A 27,271-nucleotide genomic window follows, 5' to 3' on the forward strand; every position below is an offset into this window, starting at 1 on the left:
AGATAATTCCTAGCTCTGATCCCTAATTATGCACCTACAACAGGAAAGCACATTCAACAATGTTCCCTGAAATATACCTAAAATTCAGAGCTTGATTCTGTGTTAAAAAATGTGTTTTGATTTGTACTAAATAGTTGGTAAATGTTAGTCATATAATATGACTAACAATTAATGTAATTACCAAGCACAGTTCATTCTAGGAATATAAAGACAATTCAATATTAGAAAATCTACTAATACAACCTACCATATTATTCCATTAAAAGAAAAACCAAATGATCATACAGATGCTATGAAGGCATAGTATTACAAATTCTATTCTTAATTTTTTAAAAAATCTCAGTAGTATTAGTAATGCTACTAGCAAACATATATTCTTGCTATATTTTAGGAAATGTGTTAAGTATTTTACGTTGATTATCTCATTAACCAATTAACAGTACCCCACGAGTTAGGTACTCTTACCGCCACATTTTATGGATAACGAACTGAAGTTCAAAGACACCAAATAACGCTCTCAAGGTCAAAGAACTAATAAGTAACAAAGCTAAATCTGGACCCAAAGCCATCTGATCTCAGAGCTCAAACACTTAACAAATCAGTAAGAGAAAAAAAAATTGAACAGGCAGTTCTCAGAAAAAATAAATACAAATAGTCAACAATAATGAAAAGATGCTAAGCCTCACTCATGAATAAAAAAATGCCAACTAAAACCTAAGTGACCTATTGAACTGATAAACATTTAAAAATTCTGTAATATTCAGTGTTTTACACTAAGTTAAACGTAAGATGAATACATAAACTAGTATACTATTTTAGAGGGCAATTTGACAATGCCTATACAAATTTCACATCTTCGTATCTTTGACTAAGCAATTCCACTTCTAGAAATATATCCCATAGATGTACTTGCACAATTACACAAAGATACATGTACCTAAAATTTAAATACCCATACTATTCAGTCATTAAAATAGGAATGACGTACATCTAGATATAAGGACATGAAAAGTAATACACAATATACTGTTAAGTGAAAAGGCAATGTGCAAAGTTGGATATAATTTTAATTCTCACTAAATACGTACATGCATAAAAATGCCCAGGCAAGTACTTAAGAAACCATTAACTGTGGTTATTTCCAGGACCAGGATTGGGAACAATGGGAGACACAAGCACCTTTAGTTTTCATTTTACACCCTTTTGTACTATTTGACTTTCTTACCATGAGCATGTATCAATGTTATAATAAAAAATCTCCAAATGACATAAAAGGTATATGTACACACTGATCACAACTATAAAAAACATGGATATTGATTCACAAAGATTCCATTTTAGAAAAAAAATTTTTGTGTGTGTGAGGAAGATCAGCCCTGGGCTAACATCTATGGCCATCTTCCTCTACTTTATCCAGGATGCCGCCACAGCATGGCTTGATAAGGAGTGGGATGGTCTGCACCCAGGATCCAAACCTGCAAACCCCGGGCCGCCGCCAAAGCAGAGTGTGAGCACTTAACCACTACGCCCCCAGGCCGGCCCCCATTTTAGAAAAATTTTAATAGCTGATCTTAATATATAGTGGAAAACATGACCTCACCATTAGAAAGGTCAAAAAAAAAAAAAAAAAAGATCCTGACTTACTGTTGCTGAAGATAGGGGAGAGCTAGAAATGATCTCAAATTAAAATGGAGAAAATTAGGCAACCATCACCTCTCTCCCCTCTCTCCATCCACACCCCCTCCCTTGGTCCTTCTCATCTCACCCTCTTCTTTGGAATCACCATGGAGCATCTCACACATGCTTTTAGACCCCTCAGAGTGCCAGTCTCATTGGTTTCTAGTCTATACAAACAGACATAACTAGATCTCTGTATTTTTTATAGGATCTATAATTGCAAAGGAGGAGAGTAGTTAACAACACAATTCTGCAAACCAGGCAAACGTGACTTATTCAGTTCTTAGCATCTTCCTTAGGGATATCTGCATCATTAATCTTGTTTGATCTGCAGACATCTGAAAAGTATATAGATGTCAGTCATTGAAAGAGAAATTAAATTGATTTTTCCCAACATTAAGCGTTTTTCCCTCCTATCCAGGGAGAAACAAAGAGAAATAATAAACCTCACTAAACTGCAAGCAAATCATTTCTAGAAATGTAGTTAATTCCATGTATAAGCAAATAGTATGATGGTTTACAATATTTCTAGATGCTTATCCATTAATTTGGGTGGCAACATAGTATGTTCAGACTTCTAGCTGAAAAGGGAAGGGGATAACACTTAAATTTAGATCAAAATTAATCTGAATTGGGATGTCAAGGGGCAGAGGTAGAGCAAAAGTCACACCAGAAATTGGTTTTTATATATTTTGTACAAGGAGCACTTTAGAAAAGACCGTGTTTCCTCCAGTCGGTTTTAAGTTGGAAGCACTGTATCAACACATGCTGCATGGGCTCAGGATGAGAATTCTCTAATAAACCTTTTCTGATACTTAAAAAAGAAAGGAAAGAAGAAAAAAGAAAAAAACAATCTGAATCACACAAATTGACTGCTAAAAGCGTAAGAATGTAAACTTTTTTGTAATTTTGGGCACAGAAAATTTGAACGATGAACTAATTAAAACATAAAGAATACCTTGGGTGTTGTTAAACAATAATAATCTAAATGCCTCATCTATGAGTATGTATAAACACATAAACACATAAACAATGCAGGTACTATAAATTACTGTAAACCTTTGCTTTTTCTCCACTTTGTTGGAATTTAGTGTATAAAATATTTAATATCATTTCAAAATTCAGGAAGAAAATTATAACAGGGAAAAAGAGCTAGAAGTCATTTGATTTATTTCCTGCAGAATCCTCACAAACAACTGCATGATTTGGCTACAAAGTATCCACATCATTTTATATCTGCTAGCCCATAACTCCCATTTAATAAAACAATTAAAAACTAGTTTTGAGTCAATTTTAAAGAATAAATTAATAATACTAAAAAATAAAAAGAACATGACTTTGGGCATGTTAAACTCTTTGTGCCTCGGGTTCTACAACTGTAAAATGGAGATGATAGGAAAACCTCCCTCAAAGATGGTAGTAGTGATTCTCGTGGGTTACCATGGGGAAAGCCAAGTTGAGAAACGGTGCCTGGCATGCAGTCAACTCAGCGTACATTTTAGTATTATCATCATCATCTACTTTCACAAATTAGACTACTAAGGTTCATAACCAAAATAACTGATCCTTATTCAAACTTTTGAGATCCATCCTTTGTTAGAGAAATTTATTCTTTGATAAAAGCGAAGGAAAAAATTTAGGGAATGAGAAATTCGTGAAAAACACTTGGGACTGTTAAAAACAAGACAACAGGCCCAAAATAGAGTTGCTTATGCTAAGCCCCACGTCACCAAACCGAGACTTACTTACAGTTTTGGCTTTCCCAGAAAGAAAATCTTAAACCAGTTAAGCAGGAATCACCTGTGCTGCCCTAGTTAGGTCATCTGTCTGATAGAGCCCTGCCATCCCCTATAGGAAAAGAACCTTGTAATAACCAACTGACTTTTTTGCCTAGTGTAGCTTCCGTGTTCCTGCTCCCTTCTGCTAATAAAAGTCTTTCATTTTGTACAGCTCCTCAGAGCTCCTTTCTATCTGCTAGATTAGATACTGCCTGATTCGAATCTATTTTTGCTCAAATAAACTCTTAAAATTTTTAATATGCCTCCGTTTATCTTCTAATAGGACTCACAGGCTGCCTTCAAAACGTATAATGATCTCTGCTTCAGAATCTCTGTCTGGGATGAGACACACAGTGTGACTCTCCTGTAGCTACAACAAGCATCCAAGAGATGTTGGTCCCACTGCTATGTAGTTGAATATCAAGAATTCCTTCTAAAAGGATGATTTAACTAAAGAAAAATTTTAATTTCTTTTAACTTTTAATTTAGTTGCCTATGTGATACAACAGAAATATTTATTTTTTAATCAATAAAATATAATTCTGGGGGCCAGCCCCATGGTGTAGTGGTTAAGTTTGGCGCACATTCCACTTTAGCGGCCCTGGTTCGAGGGTTTGGATCTCAGGCATGGACCCACACCACTCGTCAGTCACACTGTGGTGGCGACCCACATATAAAAAAAAAAGTAGAGGAAGACTGGCAGAGATGTTAGCTCAGGGCTAATCTTCCTCAAGAAAAAAATGAGGAAGACTGGCAACAGATGTTAGCTCAGGGCTAATCTTCCTCAGCAAAAAAAAATAATATATATATATATATATATATATATATAAAATTCTGGATTATAAGCCTTTTCATTATTCTAATTCCAAGAACAGCTCTCAAATCTAAGAAATGTATTTAAAATAGATTAAATCGTCCCCTTCATATAAATGCACTGAAGAAAAGCAACACTAATAGGGCCACAAAATGCAAATAAAGTGAAAATATCAAATAAAAAGGTAACTTGGAAAGTAGCAGTTTATTTTTAGAAAGCCACAAGAGTAGATATGAGAAGTTGAAGTTTTCAGTTTCTACTGCAGATCACCACTCAGCAACCTGCTGAAACTCAGCTCTGAAAATGACCTCACAGCATAAAAGCCGTGTACACTTTCTGGAACACTCTGCATCTGTACCCTATTACTTTATATTATGCAATGAACATACTAACCTATCTACATCTGTTTTTAAACGGGAGCTATAATTTGGAATTCTTTTTTAAAATATCTAAGGAGAGGGTCAGTTCCACCTTTTTTGATAGAGGTCAATACAAACGATCATATTCATAATTCCTTGAAGTAGGTATAACAATACAGTTATTCAAGCTGTTTAGTCTTTCAAATGAAAGGCTCCTCTTTTCTACCATTCTGCCAATAATATGCCATTAATCTACATTTTAATTTTTTAGCAGTTTGATTATACTGCCTTATGTAAAACAACAACAAAATCAATGTTCTCTGGTTTTAGTAACTCAAGACCATAGGAAAAGAAGGTGGCAATGCTGGCGCAGGCAACCCTGCTTGTTACTGGGGAAAAAGAGAGGAGACCTGGATACACTTTCTGGTTTTCAGTTTTATCATTAATTTTAAAAAATCAGAAAACATGATTAAATGATTAGCTAGTATAAAATACACTGTTGGGTTCTCAGAAACTCAGACCCCAATGACAGGAACATTCTCCAGTAATCAGCTCCAAGAAGCAGCTGGTTCAATCCGATTACAAGCCGGGGTTGGGGGGCGGGGGCGGGGAGCTGCATTATGTAATTTGGTCAATTAAAATTAAGCGGGATAAGGTGTAAGAGGAAATAACAGAGATACTATTATGGCATTTTTATTAGATTAAAATTTGACAAATTGAGCCCAATGATACATAACAGTTTAGCACTCACTATGTGTCAAGCACTACCCTAAGAAAAAAGCTTTGCCTACATTCTCTTCATGAATTATAATAACCCGGTTTTACAGAAGATAGTTTAAGTTACCCAAGGTCATTAGCTAATAAATGATGCAACTAAGATCCTAAACCATGTCTGTCTGTCTCAGGCCCAGCCCAGTGCCAAAGAGACTGTAGGCCTTTGCTGAATATTTGAAAAATAAATGAAAGAATGGCCTCAAATCGAAGCCCTTTTCTACACCATACTGCCTTCTGTAATTAAGGTAAATATCAGAAAGTTAAAGTGCTCTCATTGGGAACCTGATAGAGTTAGACTTCAAGAAAGTTTAGTTAAACAAGCATTCATAGTGAACAAATCAGAACCTAAAGACGCTCGATCCAACTATGCCTTCTCTGCTGTCATCCTTGGTCATCCACAAGGTGCAAAATCCTCCAGACAACCACCTTTTCCCCAAGTTCATCTCCACACTCCTTTAAGCTTCCCCATGATGTGAGTACGTCGAGGGCAGGGAGGGTTTGCTGTTGCTGTACCCAATGCCCAGCCCAGAGCCTGGCAATGGTAACTGCTCCATAAATATTTGCTCAATTGAATCGCTGACCTGTGGATTCCTCCCATCCACTCCTACCCTCCTTTCCAACACTTTTCCCTCACCCTCAAGTGCTTTTATAAAACATTTCTGACATTTCTCCGCCTTAGCTGAAACCTAGTTCTTCTCCAAGAACACCACTTCTCTTAGAAGGTCCCACTCCCTGCGCACAGTGGGATCCGAAAGACAGGGAGGGACCCTCATGGCTCCCCACGCTGGCATCCAGACCACTACTTGGTGTCCCACACAAGCGCCAGTGCTCCTCTAAGATCCACGGCACTCAGGCACCTCTTCTCAGCTTTCTTTGCACTCCAGTTTTGCCATCATCCACAAGACTTCAATGTCCAAGCCCACCCTCAAATTTTTTTGCTTCCTTGACTCCAATAAAACTTCATCCAACATCCACTTGAGCAGTCTTACCCTATAACTGCATAAATGCCAGTCCTTACCTCAGGCATCTTAAACCCCATTATACACATCTGGCCAAATCTTTCCCATCCTTCTAGTAGCCCCACTATCTCACTTCACATTCTATTTTTCCTTTGACTTCATCCAGAAATGTCCTTTTCTGTCAGTTCATTAATTATGATGCTCACAGTTGAGTAGCAGGAAAGAGACATGTGAACAACCAACCACAATATCAAATGATGTGTAATAGTAACAGCAGCATGAGTACATACTAAATACGTAGATGGCATCCAGACAGAAATAATGCTGAGGGGTAGGGAACATGGTTGGGGTGAGTTGTAGCAAGGCTAGACAAGTGAAGCCTGTGGAGTGTCCCAAATATGAACGGGCATACGCCAGACAGCAGAAGTAACAATATCATGGACCTGGGGCAGGGCTGCTACATACCACCATTCTCACATTGCAATCTGTTCTTACAAAATGCCAAAGTAGCAAAACCAAATAAGGTTTTTGGTTTTGTTTTAATAATTAGTTATTTTAGATAACTGTGTAATTTTCTCACATAAAAGCTTTTTATGAGAACTTTCATATCTCATACAGACCATATCAAGGTCACATCACCCAAACCACAGCGGTTCACAATAAGGTTAAGTACAGAGAGTGGGCGTGTTTGGGAACTATTACAGCCATTTGATACCGCCATGACAATATTATTATATTTTACAAAAGTACCGGTCTGCAATGGATGGGAGGGGGTGGGAACTGGTCCTTCACACAGACAGTTTGTGGAGTAGTGACTTCAACTCTGATAATTAGAGACTGGGTGCGGTAAGTTCAAACGTCCATTCTGTCTGCTCATGTCTGTTTTATAGGCAGTGTCCAGTACCCAGGACACACCAGGGGCTCAGTGCACCACACAGGCTTCCCATGCCATCTTCCAGGTCCCTCGGCAACTGCTGGAGGAAAGAGTCTGAGGACACGGCAGGAGCAGAGACGACCCGCCAGGCCCTGAACTGTTATCACGTTTTCACTACGGCCTTCCTTTCTCCCTTCCCTGGAGGGCTCAGAGAGAACTTTGGAGAAAATGCAATGAACTTAAAGAGATAATCGAATTTCTCATTGGCCTTGAGATAGTTTATCAGCATTCCTGGGCCTAACAAAAAAGAGCCAGAGACTCAACACTTCCCATAGATTCCACTGGGCTCTATTTCCCACAGTATGCTAAGGCATGCAAGAAAATGGTATGCTTAAGAAGTACCAGTAAATTAATCCTGCTAGAGCACGAAGGAGGAGAGGGAAGAGGCTGCAGACAGGGCGGGAACAGCACTTGCTCTGTTCACTTGGTTTTACTTGTAACAAATCACAGGGAGAGTTTATTTTAACATTAGCCTAGACAGAGAGAGATAACAGGTGCATGACGTGGCCTGGAGCCATTTCTGCCCCACCTAAGGGAAAAGCCTGGACAAAGAGCCCCAGGGACTGTGCTTTGGCATCTCTGGGAACCTCTCTAGGTCGACCCTCCACCCTCTCTTCTCATCTCCCTTGCTCAGTGCTGGCACCTCTAGTTTAGCCTGGTGTCTCAGTTGAACTGTCTGACTCTTGATTTCAGCCTCACTCCGGGTGTCATCTTTCTAACGAATTTTCCATGTCAAGCTTTGCAGTCCACAAGCTACCTCTGACCCATGTCTACATCCAGTCCAGGCTCCTGAAAGCTCCTGACTACTATCCAGGAGACACACCTGGACAACAGGCTGATATTGTGAAACCAAACTGGAGAGAATACTGTGTTAAGTGTTTTTCATGGATTATCTACGGTTTAATCACTACAATAATCTTGTCAGACAGGTTTTATCCCCATTTGATACCTGGAGAAACTGAGCTTTAGAAAGTGACTAAGGCCACACACACATACACTTTTAATAAGCGGCTATGTGAGCAGCAGAGCTGGTACTTCCAACCAAGGTCTATCTGAATCTAGAGCCCATGCTGCCTCCACCGGTAAGAGAGACAAGAACATTCTGAAGCAGTGCTAAGTTAAAGGCGGGAATAACCACCCGCCACAAGCCCCTGCTGTCTGGGCACCTGCTTACTCCACGCCACAGTTGCTTGATGGCAGAGGCAAAGTGCAGAGCAGCATACTATGACAAAGGACTTTATAATAGAAACAGCTAGCTTTTAGTGATAAAGCCCCATACTCCCCTTATTTTCCTGTTGAAACCCATGTTATAAAGACCAGCTCAAATGGCACCCTTTCTGAGAGCCACGCCCTCGAAGAACTGTAAGTTTTCTCCTGTTCTCTTTGTGGATATGATGGTATTTACCACACTCTGAGGCACAGCCAGCTTCCCTGCTAGACTGTGAACTTGCTAAGGGCCGTATCTTACTCTTCTCGCATCCCTAGCACTATACCTGGCACACAGAAGGGACTCAGTAAACGTCTGCTGAATGAATTACTAAGTTAATTAAAGTAGTATTCTCCCGGTGTGCATTATCTAGTGTTGGAGATTACCAAACCCAAAGTAAGCTTCCAAAATGAAGCTCATTTCAAAAACGAAATATAAATGTAAATATATTTATACCAGCAAATTAGTTTGAGAATATGAGAATGACCTCTGGGAAAAAATAATTTAGGGGTTAAAAGCTCTCATCAAATAACTTTAAAGTAAAAACAATGAACACCAGGGCTACAAAATATTTTCAAAACAAAACAAAAGGAAGCATATGTTCCCTGAATCAAGGAAGCATATGTTCCCTGAATTGGATTCAAGAGAACATCTGAACTTCTGCTATTTCACTACTTTCTTGGGGACTAATCATTTCCTGTTTTGGGTCATTTCACTAAGTTTTTAATCTGTCATTTTACACAGTGGGTGTGTGAGATTTAAAGACTTAATTTCACCTCTGAACTATTCCAAATGCTAGTTCAGGGAAAATTATTAGCCCTGTTAAATTTTAGCCCTGTTAAAAATATACTACAAAATTCAATGCTCATGTTATGGCTAAAAATTGAAGAGTGGCTAATTATCTACATGAGAAAAGAAAATTAGCAAATTCATAATTTGGAGGTCAATTTTCACTTCTATTATAAGAAATAATTACTCATTAGGGGAAGTACTGCTCAACAGTAGTCCATGAAAACAATACAAAGATTCCACGGACATCAATGGGGCACAGTGACCAGACAGGGGATGTGCCCATGCAATCTAAGAATTCATAACAGGCGATACAGGGAACTGCACCATTGCTAGGGACAGCCTTCAGAACTCAAACAAGGCAGATTTCAAAAACTTCAGTACGTTGATTTCTGAAACGCAAGAAAAACAGAATCATGACAATTAAATGCAATGTAAAATCCTTGAATGAGCTCGAATTAAAAAAAAGAGAGAGAGGTCTGGCCCCATGGCTTAGCAGTTAGGTGCGCATGCTCTGCTACCGGCGGCCCGGGTTAGGATCCCAGGTGCAAAAGGACGCACCGCTTCTCCAGCCATGCTGAGGCCGTGTCTCACATACAGCAACTAGAAGGATGTGCAACTATGACATACAACTGTCTACTGGGGCTTTGGGGAAAAAAAAGAGGAGGACTGGCAATAGATGTTAGCTCAGAGCCAGTCTTCCTCAGCAAAAAAAAGAGGAGGATTAGCATGGATGTTAGTTCAGGGCTGATCTTCCTCACAAAAAAAAAAAGAGAGAGAGAGAGGGCGAGAGGCTGTAGCAAGACAACCGAGAAAACTGGACTCTAGACTGTGTATTAGATAATAGCATTATATCAAGGTTAAATTCCTTCAGTGTTATGTTTTGTTGAAGAATGTCCTTGTTCATAGGAGACAAAGTATTTAGGATTCCTAAAAGGTTCAATAAAAAAAATAAAAGTGTATATATGTGCAGGTGTAAGGAAGGAAGGAAAAGAGCATACAAATGTGGCAAAACACTAACAACGGGGATATCTAGATAAAGGTGTTCATTGAACTATTCTTCAAATTTTTCTGTTTGACTTTTTTCAAAATAAAATGTCGGGGTTAAAAAAAATTCAGAGAGGTCTGACCTCATGCTGCAAGGAAGGCATTGTCTCAAGAGTCATGAGACATTGCATCTTTTTTAAATTCAGAGACAAAACCACAGAGGAAAACCATTATAATCGTTTCAAAAACTGTAATGTACAAAAAATAAAAAGATGCCCATTTTATAAGGATGAATATCTAATAGTGTTATGACGCTCTAAGGCTTTTTTATGACAGGCTAATGCACAGGGCTGAGGGTCTTATTGTTTTGTTTTGTTTTGTTTTAAACTATGTTCAGGAGAACATGGCCGACCGCTAACATTTTTGAGAGCCTAGACACTCTGCTTTTTATAAGCCATTTGACCTAACCATCACAACAAGCGTCACTATAGCCATTATGATCCCTAACTGAAAGAAAAGGAAATAAGAAGGCAAAACTCAATGAGGTAAATAACTTACACGCAAATTCACACAATAAATGGGTGGCCTGAACTCAAGTCTGTATACTGTAGACACCCTAGGGTCTTTCCCATATAATATGCTAGATGAACAATGAAGCAATAGGATTGGCGTTTGCTTAAAGTTTTACTCTTCGAAGATTTACTGAGTTACTATGTCTATTGCTACCACTAGTTTTTAATAATTACAACAATAAATGGTATATTTCCATTTTTCCACCAAAAAGAATAATCTTTCAAAACAGAAAGCCCATAATAACTTTTAAGAAAAATTAAACCCCAAACTGTCAATGCTAATTCCATCAAAATTCTAAAACAGATTATGTGTATGAATTCGGTGTATTTAAAAAGACGTACTGATAAGAAGTGATTACTAAGAGTAGAAATGGGTTAAAAAAGAACAAAAGCAGTATCTCTTTCTCTTTTGTTTAAAAGATGGGGTGCTGTTTAAAAATAAGGTTATGGGTAATCATATTGCACTATACAAATGTATCAAATCAACGTTACATACCTTAAACATAGAGTGTTATGTGTCAATATCTCAAAAAAAAAAATAACAATAAATAAATAATAAAATTAAGGTTATGGGGTGCTGTCAGGAAGATACCAAGATACATTTTCTCTAGATTTCAGAAGACATCTGACAGCTTCAATCACATTTTGTAGAACTTATCCCATCTAACCCATAAGGCAAGACCCTATTCTCCAATGCCCATCTATGCTGGTTTCCACTCATCATACTCTACTATGTGCCTTTCACTCCTGTACCAACTGGAAAACTAGCTTATGAAACCCTGAAACGTCTCAAACTCTTAAGATTCTAAGAATTTTGTTTGAAAATACTGAGTGAAACTGATTCCTTTTACTTAGAGAAATAAAAACTGACAGGTTTGTGGGCAGGACCTGAAAACACACGAGGAAAGTGTAAAAATGATCCTAAATTATGTATTTGTCAAACACTTTCTTAGTATAAACATTCCTCTCATCCTCATGAACCATAACAAAAGAAAAAGGCATAAAAGGGAGAAATGTTTGGTTTGAATTATTCAGGTTGAAATACTTATTTTTGATAGATGCAGCATGAATACCAAAAGCCAAAACCTCAAACATTTAGGAAACTCAGTCAGAAGATCAGAAATGTATTAGAACATATTATTTTTTTATTTTCATTCAATCAATAGTGACTAAATACCTAGTACAACATAAAGTATATTTATTGTTGTAATATATACATACAGCATTTATTGTTGTAATTATTATTTAAAAAGAGATGAATAAGAAACAAACTCTTATATCATATAGACTTCTGGTTAATTTTACCTTATTTTCTTCCCCTAAATTACAGGTCTTACATTAAAGTTTATTTCTGAAAACAACTACATAAGAAAAACATATCCTAACAAACACTTTTAATTATCATATATGAATTTCTGTATTTTAAGTAAACACTTTTTTTATATTCAGGAAATGCTTCTGTAAAAGAAATTGACGTGTATCTCCACTACTAAATTATTTTTAGCCACTAAATTAAATTAACAAAAGAACTCCAGAATTTTCTCCTCAAGACGTCTTAAGACTGTTTCTACATTCTTCTCTGCCAGGAAAGTTTTAGACAAACTTTTATAAAAAATAAGAAAGTTAAAATAAGTTACTGACATGTAGATGATTAAATAGGTCCCATTCCTTTTTTTTCTTATACCACTGTTCTTTTTATCTAAGGTAGTATATATAATTTTATTTCCCTTGCCTGAGAGACTGAAAATTTATATAAAATGCTTAACACAGTACCTGATCAGGGGTACTACATACGTTAGTTCTCTTTTCCTTCCAATAATCAACGTCAAGATTCATAATGGTTGACGGAATGGTATACTATATATATATATATATATATATATATATATATATATATATATAATCTTTTATTATATTCCCATAATGGTTTCCAGCATGTTATACTATTAGGGTAACAATTTTTACTCTTTTAAAGCTTATTGTTATATATAACACAACTCCTGAACTTGATATCACCTTATTTATTTTTCTTTAAATCGAATTGTTTCCTGTTGTTTTCACTGACATTTCCCATTGTCTGTCGTTCTAGGAATAAATGCAACATTTGACTTTAATGTGTATCTCTCTTTGCTGGCACTCCATCTTGTCTACATTTCCAGCCAAATTTGCTGAGATACACTGGACACAGAGTTAGTGGTGGCGGGGGAACTGCAATAACGGTGTTTCAAAACTAACCTACATACTGGAGCCCCTGACCCACCAATTGATGATAAGTATATTGTACAACAAATGCTAAAATACTAATGGAACTTGCCCAGAAATAAACGTCTCATGTCATACAGTTTGGGGAGAAAAGGAGATAATTTATTCTGAGACTCTTAACTATGTTTTTACGGAAAGAATTTTGCATCATCAAGACAAGATATCACACTACTGATTCTCTCTTGTTGTCCCTCTTGTTTCCACCACTGCTCATAAAAGATTACAAAGTACACTAGAATACGATCACACTTGACAGCTCTACTTTGGGGTAAGGTTTGATGGCTTACTGACATAAACTTGATCTCTCATTACACTGAAGGCATCACAATCTACTCTGTTTCCAGCATTTAAAATAAATATGCCTTGAGATTACAAAAAGCTCAGGAGAGTAACGTAGATACTATCCCAATACAGCACATTTTCCTAATCTATGTCTTTTTTCCTTATCGACCTGGTCACTACATAATAAGAGAAAATTACACTAGTAACTGCTGAAAAATTAAAAATAAAGCTCGACCTTAAAACACCTTTAATAATATAGCACAGATGGAAATAAGGTAATTTTATGAAATGAATTACTCATTTGTATTAAATAAACGTCAAAGATGATCTGTTGGAAATGTTTATCTTGTGTTTACAACAAAAAACTTCTAGTTATATTCAAAAGAAAGAGTAATTTTCTCAAACCAAACACAGTAACACTCCACTTGCTCTCTATCTTCAGAGAAGATATTCCACAGATGGGAATTTTCCAAATAATACTGTTCCATTTACATGCCTAAACTCATTTTACTTACACCATTTTGGATAGAAATGCCCTCAACTCTGTCCCATACTTTCCTGCCAAGAGAGGTAGTACACAGTATAGTGAAGCTAATGTAAGTACTTGTTAATGGCTAAGGTCTATCAGGGTGAATACGCATCGGCTTTAAGACAGCAACAGCCTCGGGGGTATTAACAAATGTAAAGTAATTTGCTCCTAGTCTAAATGGCCCCACGTATTTTAAGAGTTTTCATGTCCCTTATTAAAAACTCTCATCCATCACTGTTTCTAGGGTGTCCTTCACCCATCTTCGAAACATTGCTTCTAAACTGTGGCTGGAAAATCAAATAACCATGCAGATAATCATGTATCAAGAGCAGGAATAAACAAGTCGGGGTGAGAGTCTCCATTTACAAAGGTACATCAGCCTCAGTGCACACAGTGTGATTATTCAAGTTTAGCCCTCAAAGGATATTTCCAAGTTCTTGATTATATCAGATGGATGTATTTTCTGGGAAAATGACTAACAAATAAATTATTACTCTAAAGCAATTATTCTCTTCATACTTTCTTGTCCAATATGACTATCATTTAAAAAAGTCACCATTAGTAAGTAAAATCCATAATATAGTCAGACTTACCCGAGGCACGCCTCGTGAATCGGTTTATTACTGGAGCTAAAAGAAAAAAGAAGATTAATATGATTAAATAAAAATCTAATCTATCCAAAGCCCTGAAAAGAACCTAAATTGTTAAGTGATCCCTTAAGTTAAATAGGAGGAAAATATGAATGAACAAATAATTCAAGAGGAAATACCACAAATATATGAAAATTAAATGTTTAAATTTACTAGTAGCCAAAGAAATAGAAATTAAAATTAATATTTCACCTGTTAAATTAGTCTCCCCAAAACATTTCAAATAAAAATCCTGAGTTTTAGACAGCTGAAACTACTTAACTGGGGACAGTGTAAATCTACGTGATATCTTTGGAAACAATCTTGGAATTACGTCAAGTGCCATAAAAGGTTTGTGTCCTTTAATAAATTCTACTTTTAGAGATTTATCCTAAAGAAATACTACTAGAGAAGGAGAAAACAATATATGTCTACATTTATTCAGCAGCATCATTCTTACAATGAAAAAATCAGGAAACAAAAGGCTCACATATACTGAGATCATTATTAGGTAAAGTACAATAATACCCTTGATAGTCTCAGATTTAATATTTGTGGTTTTGACAATTTTTGTGCAACCCAAAGATCTATGACATGCAAATCTGTACAGTAGTCCCCCTTTATCAGAGGACTTTCCATGGTTTCAGTTACCCGTGGTCAATAGTAGTGCGAAATATTAAATGGAAAATTCCAGAAACAAACAATTCGTAAGTTTTAAATTGTGCGCCTTTCTGAAAAGTGTGAGGAAATCTTGCACTGCCCCACTCCATCCTCCCCAAGACATGAATCATCCCTTTGTCCAGCGGATCCAGGCCGTATAGGCTACCCACCCATTAGTCACTTAGTAGCCGTCTGGATTAACAGAGGGACTGTCCTGGTATCTGCAGTGCTTGTGTTCAAGTAACCGAACCTTATTTTACTTAACAATGGCCCGAAAGCACAATAGTAGTGATGCCGGCAATTCAGATATGCCGAAGAGAAGTTATTGTTGTTCATCTCTTACTGTGCCTAATTTATAAATTAAACTTTACCATAAGTATGTACTTATAGGAGAAAACATAGTAGTATATATAGAGTTTGGTACTATCCGTGGTTTCAGGCATCCACTGGGGGTTTGGAACATACCCCCGGAGAAGAAGGGGGGATGACTGCATATTGAAGGCTGCATTTTCAAGCTGGCGTGTGGGAGAGCATCCCTCAGCTGGTAAGTCTACCATGGGCCCACTCTCCAGACTCGACTTGGCTCTGTTGTTCCTTCTTGGTTTTGCTTACAGGTATCTCAGAAAGTGAAGTTTTGAAAAACTTTATTCCTTAAGAGAAGCACGTTAAGTTTATGGTTCATATTATCTACAGAAAGGACATCATGTACTACACAGTATATTTTAGTGGCAGAATGTCATCAATCTACTATAATACTTGTTAATATTTCAAAACTTTTAAAACAGTAATTATAAAAATTGTTTACACTATGTAAATAGGTCAAGTAAAAAGGGAAGACTTAAGGGCTGGCTCGGTGGCGTAGTGGTTTAGTTCGGTACGCCCCGCTTCGGTAGCAGCCTGGGGTTCGCAGGTTCAGATCCGGCGTGGGGACCTATACCACCTCATCAAGCCATGGTGTGGCCATGACCCACATACAAAGTAGGGGAAGACTGGCACAGATGTTAGCTCAGGGCCACTTTTCCTCCAGCAAAAAGAGGGAGATTGGCAACAAGTGTTAGCTCAGGGCCGATCTTCCTCACCAAAAACAAAAAGGAAGACTTAAAATTTTTTTCAGCACCATGGTTATACTGCATGAAAAATACAGATGCATAGGAACAAGTACTAGAAGAAAACTGTGTCATACGTTTTACATTAATCCTTGAACAATGCTATTAAATATCAGCATTGCCACATTGCCGATGAGGACATTTTACAGTAAGATTCAGAGACACTGATTAGATCACACAGCAACCCTGTGGCAGAGCTGGAGAATTTGAACCTAGGTGCATCTAGCACCAAAATGCTGCCTCATAGAGAACAGAAAGCAAAAATATTGATTCCTGAAATCACACAATAACAGGTAAATATTTCGTTCCATATTGATTTCCATTGTTATTAAAGATTAACTTTGTGAAATAATTCACAAACCCAATTATTCAAATACTATAGCAAAATTATATCCTCCAAATTGATCAAGAGAGATAAAATTTTCATTTATATACCACAATAATTTAGCCACGAATTTGCAAAGTCACAAATTACTTACATAAAAACCTTTCCTTGGATAAATTGTATGTTATGTATATTTACCACATAAAAGAAAAAAACACTTCCATGAGTGTTCTTGGACACTTTCAAACCACTTTTTCACAACTGCTTCAGAACCCCATCTAAACAAAGCCTCCCCAGCAGGCTACAAGGACAGGGAACTGGGAGGCGGCAAGAAACTCTAACCACAGGAATGTGGAATAGATAGTGCCTGCTGATAAAGGCAGGAGGAGAGCAAAACACATCTCAGCCTGGGGGCAAAAAGAGAGTAGATGCTCTAGCCTCTCCTCTTGCTCTAGCCTCTCCTCTCACTCTAGTCTCTCCTCTTGTTCTAGCCTCTCCTCTCATTCTAGCCTCTCCTCTCGTTCTAGCCTCTCCTCTCGAGACAATGAAATCACAGCACTAGAGCTTCTGGTGTGAAATGCTGGGAGGTCTTTGTTCTCTTGGGGCCTCTCAGCTTTCTGTGTCCTTCCGAAGTGTTTAAGGCAGAGATTTTCAACAAGTGGCATCGCCATCTAGAAAGTGTATTCTAAATTCACGGGGCAACGTTTTCAATCGCTACAGTAATTCAGAGGACATCCTTGGCATTTGGCAGACAATGAACAGGACAGTCCTGGACAACAAACAACTGTCCCGGATCCCACAACTTTTGTCCCGCACTACTTTCAAATATCCCACTGGACATTCCTGTTGGCAAAAAAGTCAGTTTATAACCATCTGAGCCTAGATCCTAACACTATTTATATCTAAACACAATTATTTTATGCAGTTTTAATATACATAGAGTTTTCTACAACATAAATCAAAGGAATTTTGTGAGGTTTTTTAAATTTTGTTTGGAATTTTACTAATAGATGTTCATTATTTCAAAAAATCATGTCACTACTGCAATGTCACTGGGGTATTTGAATTGCTAGTACAATACACATGATCAGACTACATTTGCAGCTTTCATATTCTTAACGATTCTACATGTAAGTGGGGGAATCTACATTACATCTTCTTGTGTCCATACTGAAGCACATAGCTAGTGACATACATATTACTTACGATAAATTACTTTCCTTTATTTCTCCTTTATATTTTTGCTAGAAATTATATCAATTCTAAATTGCAGGTAGACAGGTTACATGACTATGATTTCCAGGAGTAAATGGGGAACGGGATGGGTACACCAGGCAAGCAGTGTGCAGCGGTCAAGGTAAACCCTGGGCTTTGACACCAATTACCAAAAATGCAATCCCTCGTATCCATATCTATTCATATCCATATGCAGGGACGAAACACAAGTGTTGCCTGCACAAACTTTTGGCTAACAATAACCTTCACAATTTTTCTAGATTTTTTAGTCTACCTACCAAAATGGGCAAGAAGGTTGAGATTCAAGGTGGAAACCTTGCTGGAAATAAAGCAGTGTGCCCCTGGGCAGGGCACGCCTGGTGTTCTCTCTCTCAGGAACCTAAGCACAGGGAAGGGGAGCAGGAGGCCGGCGAGGAAGGGCACTGCCGACATTCCGTCCGACATTCCGTCCCGTTGGCCACGAGGCCCGGGGCATGGGGCAGGGCCCTCGACTGGAGGCAGGAGGCCTGGGCTCCACTACTGGCTCCAGTCCCTTCCATGAAAGCTTGGATGAATCGTGTAACTTTAATTCTCAACTTATGAAAAATTAAGATCTGCCCTCCTTCTTTTAGGGGGGTTTTATGAAGGAAAAAAAATAAAGATCTTTGAAAGTACCTGTAAACTATAAATTCCTATCTAAAGATATGTAAGCAACTGATGCTTATTTATTATGAGCTAATATTATCAATTTTAACATTACCATTTTTTAAAATATATGAAGTAGACAGCGGTATAAATTCACAAAAAAAGTTAACAGATGATGTTCTAAAATGTGATAAGCCAAATTAAGTTTTCTGAGACTCTTGGTTTCTACCTTTAGATTTTCCTATTCTATGGATATTCTGTCAGTGTATTTATACACACACACACACACCCAATACTAGCGACTAGGAGAATACAGAAGGAAAAAAATAGGAAACATATTATCTGCCTGGAGAAGCAAACAAATATGATTTAAGAATATACTAAACTCCCAACATTTTTAAGAGATATAACCTAAGATCTTAGTGAATCCTCAAGGAAAAATACAGAAATATTTATATAGGTTTGACTTTCTCCCAAATGCCATTCCAGGGGAATACTGAGAGCCCTGTGTCCCTGTGTCCCATAGAATAGGAACATCTTTACACTTGTTTAACCAGAGATCCCCTCAGTTCCCAAAACCATATTCCACTAGATTGGTCTTAATTCCTCTGCAGCTGGGAGACCCAGAAGTGTAACTAACTTGAGTCTTCCTTACTGCTGGAGTATGCTTACAAGAAAAGTCCTCCATTACCTGAGGTAAACTGAATGAGCCTCTCTTCCCACACCTGTGACTCAGTTCCTCTCTGGTGCCAGTAGGACCTGCTTATCTTCTCACCTCTTTATGTCCAAAGCTGAAGCCGTGCCTGGCAGACAAGAGGCGCTGGGTAAACACCCCCACGACATGGATCAATAAACTCTGCAAAGTTAAGCGAGCAAGTCTCCTCGTCCCACTTATTTTACTGGTCTCTTGAATGCAGATGTGGGCACTGGAAATGTCACTGAGTCCCTGCCCCTGACGAGCCTGTCCAAGTCTGGTTGTATTTTCAAATACAATGACTGGCAAGGGCTTGCACCACACAAGGAGCTACCTACTTAAAAATTTAGGTAAAAGAGAAATTCTGTAGAAGACTAAGACACTTGAGAAATTCTATAGAAACAAAAGCAGTCCATTGAAAGCATGAACCAGGGAGTTTGATCTTCAAAAAGGAAAGCCAGGTTGGGGCTGGCCCCGGTGGTGGAGTGGTTAGGTTCAGGCGCTCCGCTTTGGCGGCCCAGGGTTCGCAGGTTCGGATCCTGGGCGCCGACCTACGCACCGCTTGTCAAGCCACGCTGTGGTGGAGACCCACTTATGAAGTAGAGGAAGATGGGCATGGATGTTAGCCCAGGGCCAATCTTCCTTAGCAAAAAGCTGAGAATTGGCAACAGACATTAGCTCAGGGCTAATCTTCCTTACAAAAAAAAAAAGGAAAGCCAGGTTGATGGCAGTGCATGTAGTTTGCATCTCTGAGCACAATGCTGGGAGAGAAGTTCCAAGTTAAAGAAATAAGATTCCTGAGTTGTGATCTGTGGTCATTAAACACACATACACACACATACACAAACATAAAAAACCACCCTATCTATATAGGAGCCACACTAATTAAATGGACCTTTTGCAGAAAAGTGTTCACATCCCCTGAAGTGAGAGGTATAGAGTAATCTTGGAGTCAAGAGAATAATTAGCATCCCTACTCTTGTATTAGTCACCTTTTCTAGCAAAAAACACTTCCTGAATCTGTTAACTGTCTAAATAAAAGATTCTAGAAATTACGTAAATTGAAACCATGTTAGCTAATTATTTTTGACAGATAAATATTTAGCTCAGAATAATTACTCTTATGCCCGTGCTTTAAAAATTAAAAGTGAAATAAGGCTGACCCTCCAACCAAGGAAGAATTAACATTTTAAAAAGATCAATAGCAAAAAAGCAAACAACAACAAAAGCTGAACCATTTTGCTAATTAACTGAACAGACACAATTTTCAAACTTTTTAAAACATATTTTAATTCCTGACATTAGAAAGGACCATTTATTAATTCTTTATCTTTGTTAGAGGATGAAGAGCTTGACTACTTTTATAAGAACTTAGAGATACTCGAGCGGCCGCTGTCAGCCTTGAGCTTCTTTCCAGATACATGGCGCCTAAGGATGTATGGGGATTCGGCCTCGGGAGGGGCTCTGGGGTACCAGCACAGAACCACAGTTGGAGGGTGCTCCCCAAAGCTTCCCAGTCTTGGTCCTAAGGAGATACAGATTACGAGCCATGTACCCTGAGAGTACCTCTGATCAGATGTGATGGGAACTGCTGGAGAGGCAGGCATTCGGGGGACCCATTTTCTCCCTCCTTTGTGATCATACAGCACGAGATCAGGGGTCCAACCAACCTAGAGAAATGAAGCACGGCTGGAGGTGGGACAGAGTGAGAGGAAATACAGACACTTCGGCTTTTACAAAGCACCAGCTTTAAGCACCACTAAAAAGATGCACATTTTCGTTCTTTCTATTCATAAAACAAACTTCTCGAAATATAATGGATATTCTAAAATACTGAGGTACTAAAATTTATAACTGTTCGACTAGAAAAAAACCACTGCTACTTACTTTTGCTTATGAATCAACTTGACTCTCCACTTTTTAATTCATGAGAACTTTACCAAAAATGCCTGCTTAAGAACAGAGAGAAAAACACAGTTTCAGCTAGAAGAGTCCTAAGGTAGATAAGCTTATAAAACCACAGAGAGGTGATGGAGTAACAACACCAAGAGAATGGCTCCCAAATACCGTTAGGATTTTAAAAGGCACGCTCAAAAGAGAAGCAGGATATAGGAAAAGCCATTGACAAAACTACAGAGATGCAGTCTCTGCTTCTGCATATGCTAACCCTACGTGGTCAAATACAAGCAAACGGCAGATTGACAAGACTAACGTGCTGTTTGTGAGAGTGAACAATCCAGACCAGACTAAGAATACCCCGAAAGCCAAAAGCTACAAGAGTTCAAACTGTCACACATCCATAAAGTCACAAGAAAACAGACCCAGAAAAGGGTAATTAAGAAAAATATAAAGGCTTTGAAATGAAGACCAACTGAGAGAACAATCAGGCGATGTGATGAAGGTTGGCCTAATCATATAAACACAGTTACAAAATACCTATATTCAAATCCTCCCCCACATCTTCACAGAAAGCAGATGTTCCTGCTAGTCCAGTCTCAGCTCTAACGTCCCCTCCTCAAGAAGCCTTTCTCAGAACACCTAGTTTAAAGCAGCGCCCTCCAGGTCCTCAACCGTGTCATCCTGTTTCATTTTCTTCAGCACGATCAGAGCTATCTAAAGGTACCAGTGTGTTATGTTTACTGTGTGTTTCTTCCCCCAAGAGACTGTGAGCTCCGAGAGGACAGAGTCCTTCCTTGTCTGTCTGCTTCACGACTGTATCCCCAGTGCCTAGAACACCACTTGATATAATACATACTAGGTGCAACAAATGCCAAATGAGTAGTGCCAATGAAAAATTAATATAACAGGGGTGCTCCGTGACACCTAAGATTATTTGGACAAATGTAAGTGATATTTAGACAAGTGTTAAATTTGTTAAACCTATAAATTAGAATACAGTATTGGCTGAAAACATAAAATAAAAGCAGTAGAGCTTGACTAGCCTTTGGCTTTTTGTAGAAGTAGCAAAAAGCAATCCCATTTATGCCTCATAATTATAAAAATGTAACCCAGATGTTAGTGTCCAACAAAAATAATGAAAAATTTCATGAGATAATCAGTGCAGAAAGCAATGGCATTTTTCAACTAAAACGTGGAAAACAGGATTTCAAGACCATCCATGTTTCCAATTTACTTTTAATCAAGGTAAAATTGATATACAATGAAATGCACAATTCAGTGAGTTTTGACAAATGCATACACCTATGTAAACAACACTCCAATCAAGATACAGAACATTCCCAACACCCTGGAAAGGTTCCATGAGTCCCCTTACAGTCAATTCCCACTATCTCATAGGAAACTATTGTTAGGATTTCTACCACTATAGGTTAGTTTTGCTCATCTTTGAATTTCATATAAATGTGAGATTCATTCTTGCTGTTGAGAGGATCAATAGTTTGTTCTTTTTTATTGCTGAGTAGTAGTCTGTTGTATGAATACACCACAATTTGTTTATCCAGTCTCTTACTGATGGACGTTTGGGTTGGTTCAGTTTGAGCTATTTTGAATAAAGCTTCTATAAATATTTGTATACAAGTCTTCTTGTGAACATAAGCATTTATTTCTCTTGAGTAAATGCCCAGAGTGGGATTGCTGGGTCATAGGTGGGTGAATGTCTAACTGTATAAAAACAGACAGTTTTCCTAAGTACCATTTTACACTCTCACAGGCAATACACAAGAGTTCCAGTTGCTCCACATCTTTGCCAACATATCTTCTTATTTTAGCCATTCTTGCATGTGCTTAACAGCATCTCATTGTGGTTTCAATTTTCATTTCCTTGATAACTAAAAATATTGAGCAACATCCCATGTGCTTATTGGCCATTCTTATGTCTTCTTTATAGAACTGTTCAAGGCTTTTGCTCAGTTTGATTAGGGGCTTTTTATTACTAAGCTTTAACAGTTCCTCTTATACATTCTTAGTAATGACAAATTAGAATATGTAATAGAAAAAAAAATCCCAGTTATAATAATGGGGGAGATCAAAATTGGCCACCTCAAAATATGTCTCTTGAAAAATATAGGCAACACACTATCTGACATTGGAATCTTTTCGGATGACATGCCTACCCAGACTAGGAAAACTAAAGAAAAAATAAGCAAGTGGGACTTTATCAGATTAAAGAGCTTCTACAAGACAAACAAAACCAGAATCAAGATGAACAGACAACCCACCAGCTGGGAGAAAATATTTGCAAAACATATATCTGACAAGGGGTTAATCTCCATAATATATAAAGAACTCACACAACTGAACAACAAAAAGACAAACAACCTGATCAAAAAATGGGCAGAGGAGGGGCCGGCCCGGTGGCGCAAGCGGTTAAGTGCGCGCGCTCCGCTGCGGCGGCCCGGGGTTCGCTGGTTCGGATCCCGGGCGCGCACCGACGCACTGCTTGGTAAGCCATGCTGTGGCGGCGTCCCATATAAAGTGGAGGAAGATGGGCACCGATGTTAGCCCAGGGCCGTCTTCCTCAGCAAAAAAAAAAGAGGAGGATTGGCGGATGTTAGCTCAGGGCTGATCTCCTCACAAAAAAAAAAAAAAAAAAAATGGGCAGAGGAAATGAACACACACTTCTCCAAAGAAGATATACAGATGGCCAATAGGCACATGAAAAGATGTTCAACATCACTAATCATCAGGGAAATGCAAATCAACAACACTAAGATATCACTTCACACCCCTTAGAATGGCTATAATCACCAAGACAAAAAACAAATGTTGGAGAGGATGTGGAGAAACAGGAACCCTCACACACAGCTGGTGGGAATGCAAACTGGTGCAGCCTCTATGGAAAACGGTATGGAGATTCCTCAAAGAATTAAAAATAGAAATACCCTATGATCCAGCTATCCCATTACGGGGGTCTATCCAATCAACCTGAAATCAACAATCCAAGGAGGCTTATGCACCCCTATGTTCATTGCAGCATTATTCACTATAGCCAAGAAGTGGAAGCACCCTAAATGTCCCTCGACCGATGACTGGATCAAGAAGATGTGGTATATATATACAATGGAATACTACTCAGCCATAAAAAAAGACAAAATCAGCCCATTTGCAACAACATGGATGGGCCTGGAGGGTATTTTGTTAAGTGAAGTAAGCCAGAAAGAGAAAGACAAACACTGTATGATCTCACTCATATGTGGAATATAAACCAACACATGGACAGAGAAAACTGTACTGTGGTTACCAGGGGCAATGGGGGTAGGGGGTGGGCACAAGGGGTGAAGGGAGACATATATATGGTGATGGACAAACGAAAATGTACAACCCAAAATTTCACAATGTTATAAACTATTAAAACATCAATAAAAAGAAAAAAAAATAACCACAATAAGATACACTTTGGACCTATCAGAATAACTAAAATGTAGAGGTTGACCATACCAAGCGTTGGCAAGAATGTGGAGGAACTGCAACTGTGGGTAGAAACAGTCTGGCACCTACAATATGATCCAGCTATTCTGATATGAAGTATTTACCCAAGAGAAAAGGAAATACATGTCCGTACAAAGACTTGTACATGAATGTTCATAGAAACCTTATTTGTAATAGAGCCAAAAAAACTGGAAACAACCCAAATGTCCATCAACAGATGAATGGATAGACAAATTGTGATATACACATGAAATGGAAGACAACTCCACAATAAAAAAGGATGAACTATTGATACTCAACAACATGGGTGAGTCTCAAAATAATTGTGCTGAGAGAAGCCAGACCAAAAAAAAAAAAAGTGCGAAATGCATGATTCCATTTACTAGAACTCTAAAACATTATATGTGACTTCTATCTTGAAAGAAAATAAAAACTATAAAACAGATATTGCACTCTACCTAAAAATATACATGCTGAAGTATTTAGGGTGAAGTGTACTGAGTTTACTCAGTTAACTTTGAAATGCATTAAAAAACTATGATTGATTAATAATCAATAGAGGGATGGATAGATGGATAACTATGTGATAAGACAAATATAGTAAAATGTTAATGACAGAATCTTCTTGGTGGGTATTCACATGTTCCCCATAAATTTCTTTCAATCATTTTGTATTTTGAAATTTTTAATTATAAAATTTTTGGGAAAAAAAAATATGTCTCTTCACCTTGATTATTTTCTCTGAGGGACATCTGACCTTCCCCCAAACTGCCTAAAAGTGGTAGACTGGGGGTCCTTCCTAAGACGAAACATTTACATTTGTAAGGGAAATCTCCATTTGTAAAGGTATCTCTCTCTCTCTGTACTGGGAAGAGGGGGGGATGACCTCATCTCTAGAAACTTATCACTGTGGAAGGCAAGCCTGCATAATAACCTTACTGTGCTTTTCTGGTAATCTTCCATAACTGACTCCCACACCCCCAACATCCTCCTTTGTCTTTACCTAAATCTATTTAAGAAGAGAATCTCTGCCATTTGGTTGAGAAACTCAGCTCCCTGGTTTCTCCCATGTATACATGTTATAAAGCTTTGTTTGATTTTCTCCTGCTATTCGGTCTCATGTCAATTTAATTTGTAGCCCAGCCAGAAAGGACCCAGAGTGGGTAGAGGATAGTCTTCCTCCCCTTCAACAACAAAAATAAGTTACTTAGAAACAAAACTAAGAAAAGATAGGAAAATCTTATATGGAGAAAACTACAAAACACTATTGAAGAATATGAAAAAAAGAGAGAATAAATGCGGATACACCATATTCATGGATAGGAAGACTCAATCTCATTAAAATGTCTATTCTCTCCAAATTTGTTTATAAATCCAATATAATTCCAATAAAACTCCTGAAAAAGTTTTGCATAAAAATGAGGAAGCTTATCCTAAAACTTCTATGGAATAATAAAAGTCTATGAATAGTTAAACAATTCTAAAGAAAAATAAGTTGGGAGTTACTTTACTTTACTATATACCAAGACCACATACAGTCCTATTAATTAAGAGAAAGAGGTAGTGATGAATGGGTAGACAAACCAACAGAACAGAATAGAGACTTTAAGTACATTTACATTTATCTGGAAAATTGATATTTAAAATCGAGTGGGGAAAAAAGTCAATAAATGATACATATTTTTAAAAAGTGAAATAAGATTCTCATCTCATACCATACACAAAAACAAATTATAGATGGATTAAAGCCTTAAGTGTGAAACTCAAGACTTTTTAATTTTTACAAGAAAATGAAGGGATTGTATTTTTAATTTAGGGTAGAGATGGATTCCTTAAACAAGGCACAAAAAACATAAGTGTAAAGGAAAGAATTAATGTTAGGCTACATTAAAATTAAGGAATTCCAGGGGCTGGCCTGGTGGCACAAGCGGTTAAGTGCTCGCGCTCCACTTCGGTGGCCCGGGATTCGCAGGTTCGGATCCTGGGCGTGCACCAACGCACTGCTTGTCAAGCCATGCTGTGGCAGCATCCCATATAAAGTGGAGGAAGATGGGCACGGATGTTAGCTCAGGGCCGATCTTTCTCAGCAAAAAAAGAGGAGGATTGGCATTGGATGTTAGCTCAGGGCTGATCTTCCCCGCCCCCCGCAAAAAAAATTAAGAAATTCTGTTCAACCAAAGTTACCATAAACAAAATGAAAAGACAAGCCCAACACTGGGAAAAGATTTTTCCAATGTATATTACCAACAAAGATTAGTAACCAGAACATTACAAAAAGAAGGAGAAGCAAGAGAAAAAGAAAGAAGGAAAAGAAACCTTCCTACAAATGAGTACGAAAAAAAAATCAGCCAGCTAGGAAAAACCGCAAAGAACAAGAAAAAAAATTTTCACAGAAAATAAACTACAAATATGGTCAATGAAAATAAAAAGATGCTCAGCATCACTAATAATCCAGGAAAAGCAAATTCAATTCACAATGAAATTCTAACACCCATCCTACTGGCAAAGCTTGTTAAAATCTGACAACATCAAACGTTAGCTTGAATGTAGAGAGCCAGGAACTCTTACACTAGCGCAGAGACTGTAAAGTTGTGTAACAACTTTGCAGAGCAAATACAGCAGTACAAGGTGCAGTTAAAGCTGTCTCCCCCCTACAACCAGCCTTTCCACACTTAGGTATACATCC

At 37.9% G+C, this 27,271-nt stretch overlaps 1 protein-coding gene across 2 annotated transcripts in view; it reads right to left on the reverse strand.

Annotated features, from left to right (window-relative positions):
- The window catches only part of PRKAR2B (protein kinase cAMP-dependent type II regulatory subunit beta), a 108,602-nt gene that overhangs the window by 66,816 nt on the left and 14,515 nt on the right, over window positions 1–27,271 (reverse strand). For both annotated transcript variants that reach the window (XM_058523382.1, XM_058523387.1), the window contains exon 2: window positions 14,517–14,552. In XM_058523382.1, the coding sequence (XP_058379365.1) occupies window positions 14,517–14,552 (36 nt within the window). The remainder of the gene's footprint in view (window positions 1–14,516; window positions 14,553–27,271) is intronic.

Source organism: Diceros bicornis, chromosome 3 (assembly GCF_020826845.1).
Source record: "Diceros bicornis minor isolate mBicDic1 chromosome 3, mDicBic1.mat.cur, whole genome shotgun sequence".
Classification (NCBI taxonomy): domain Eukaryota; kingdom Metazoa; phylum Chordata; class Mammalia; order Perissodactyla; family Rhinocerotidae; genus Diceros; species Diceros bicornis.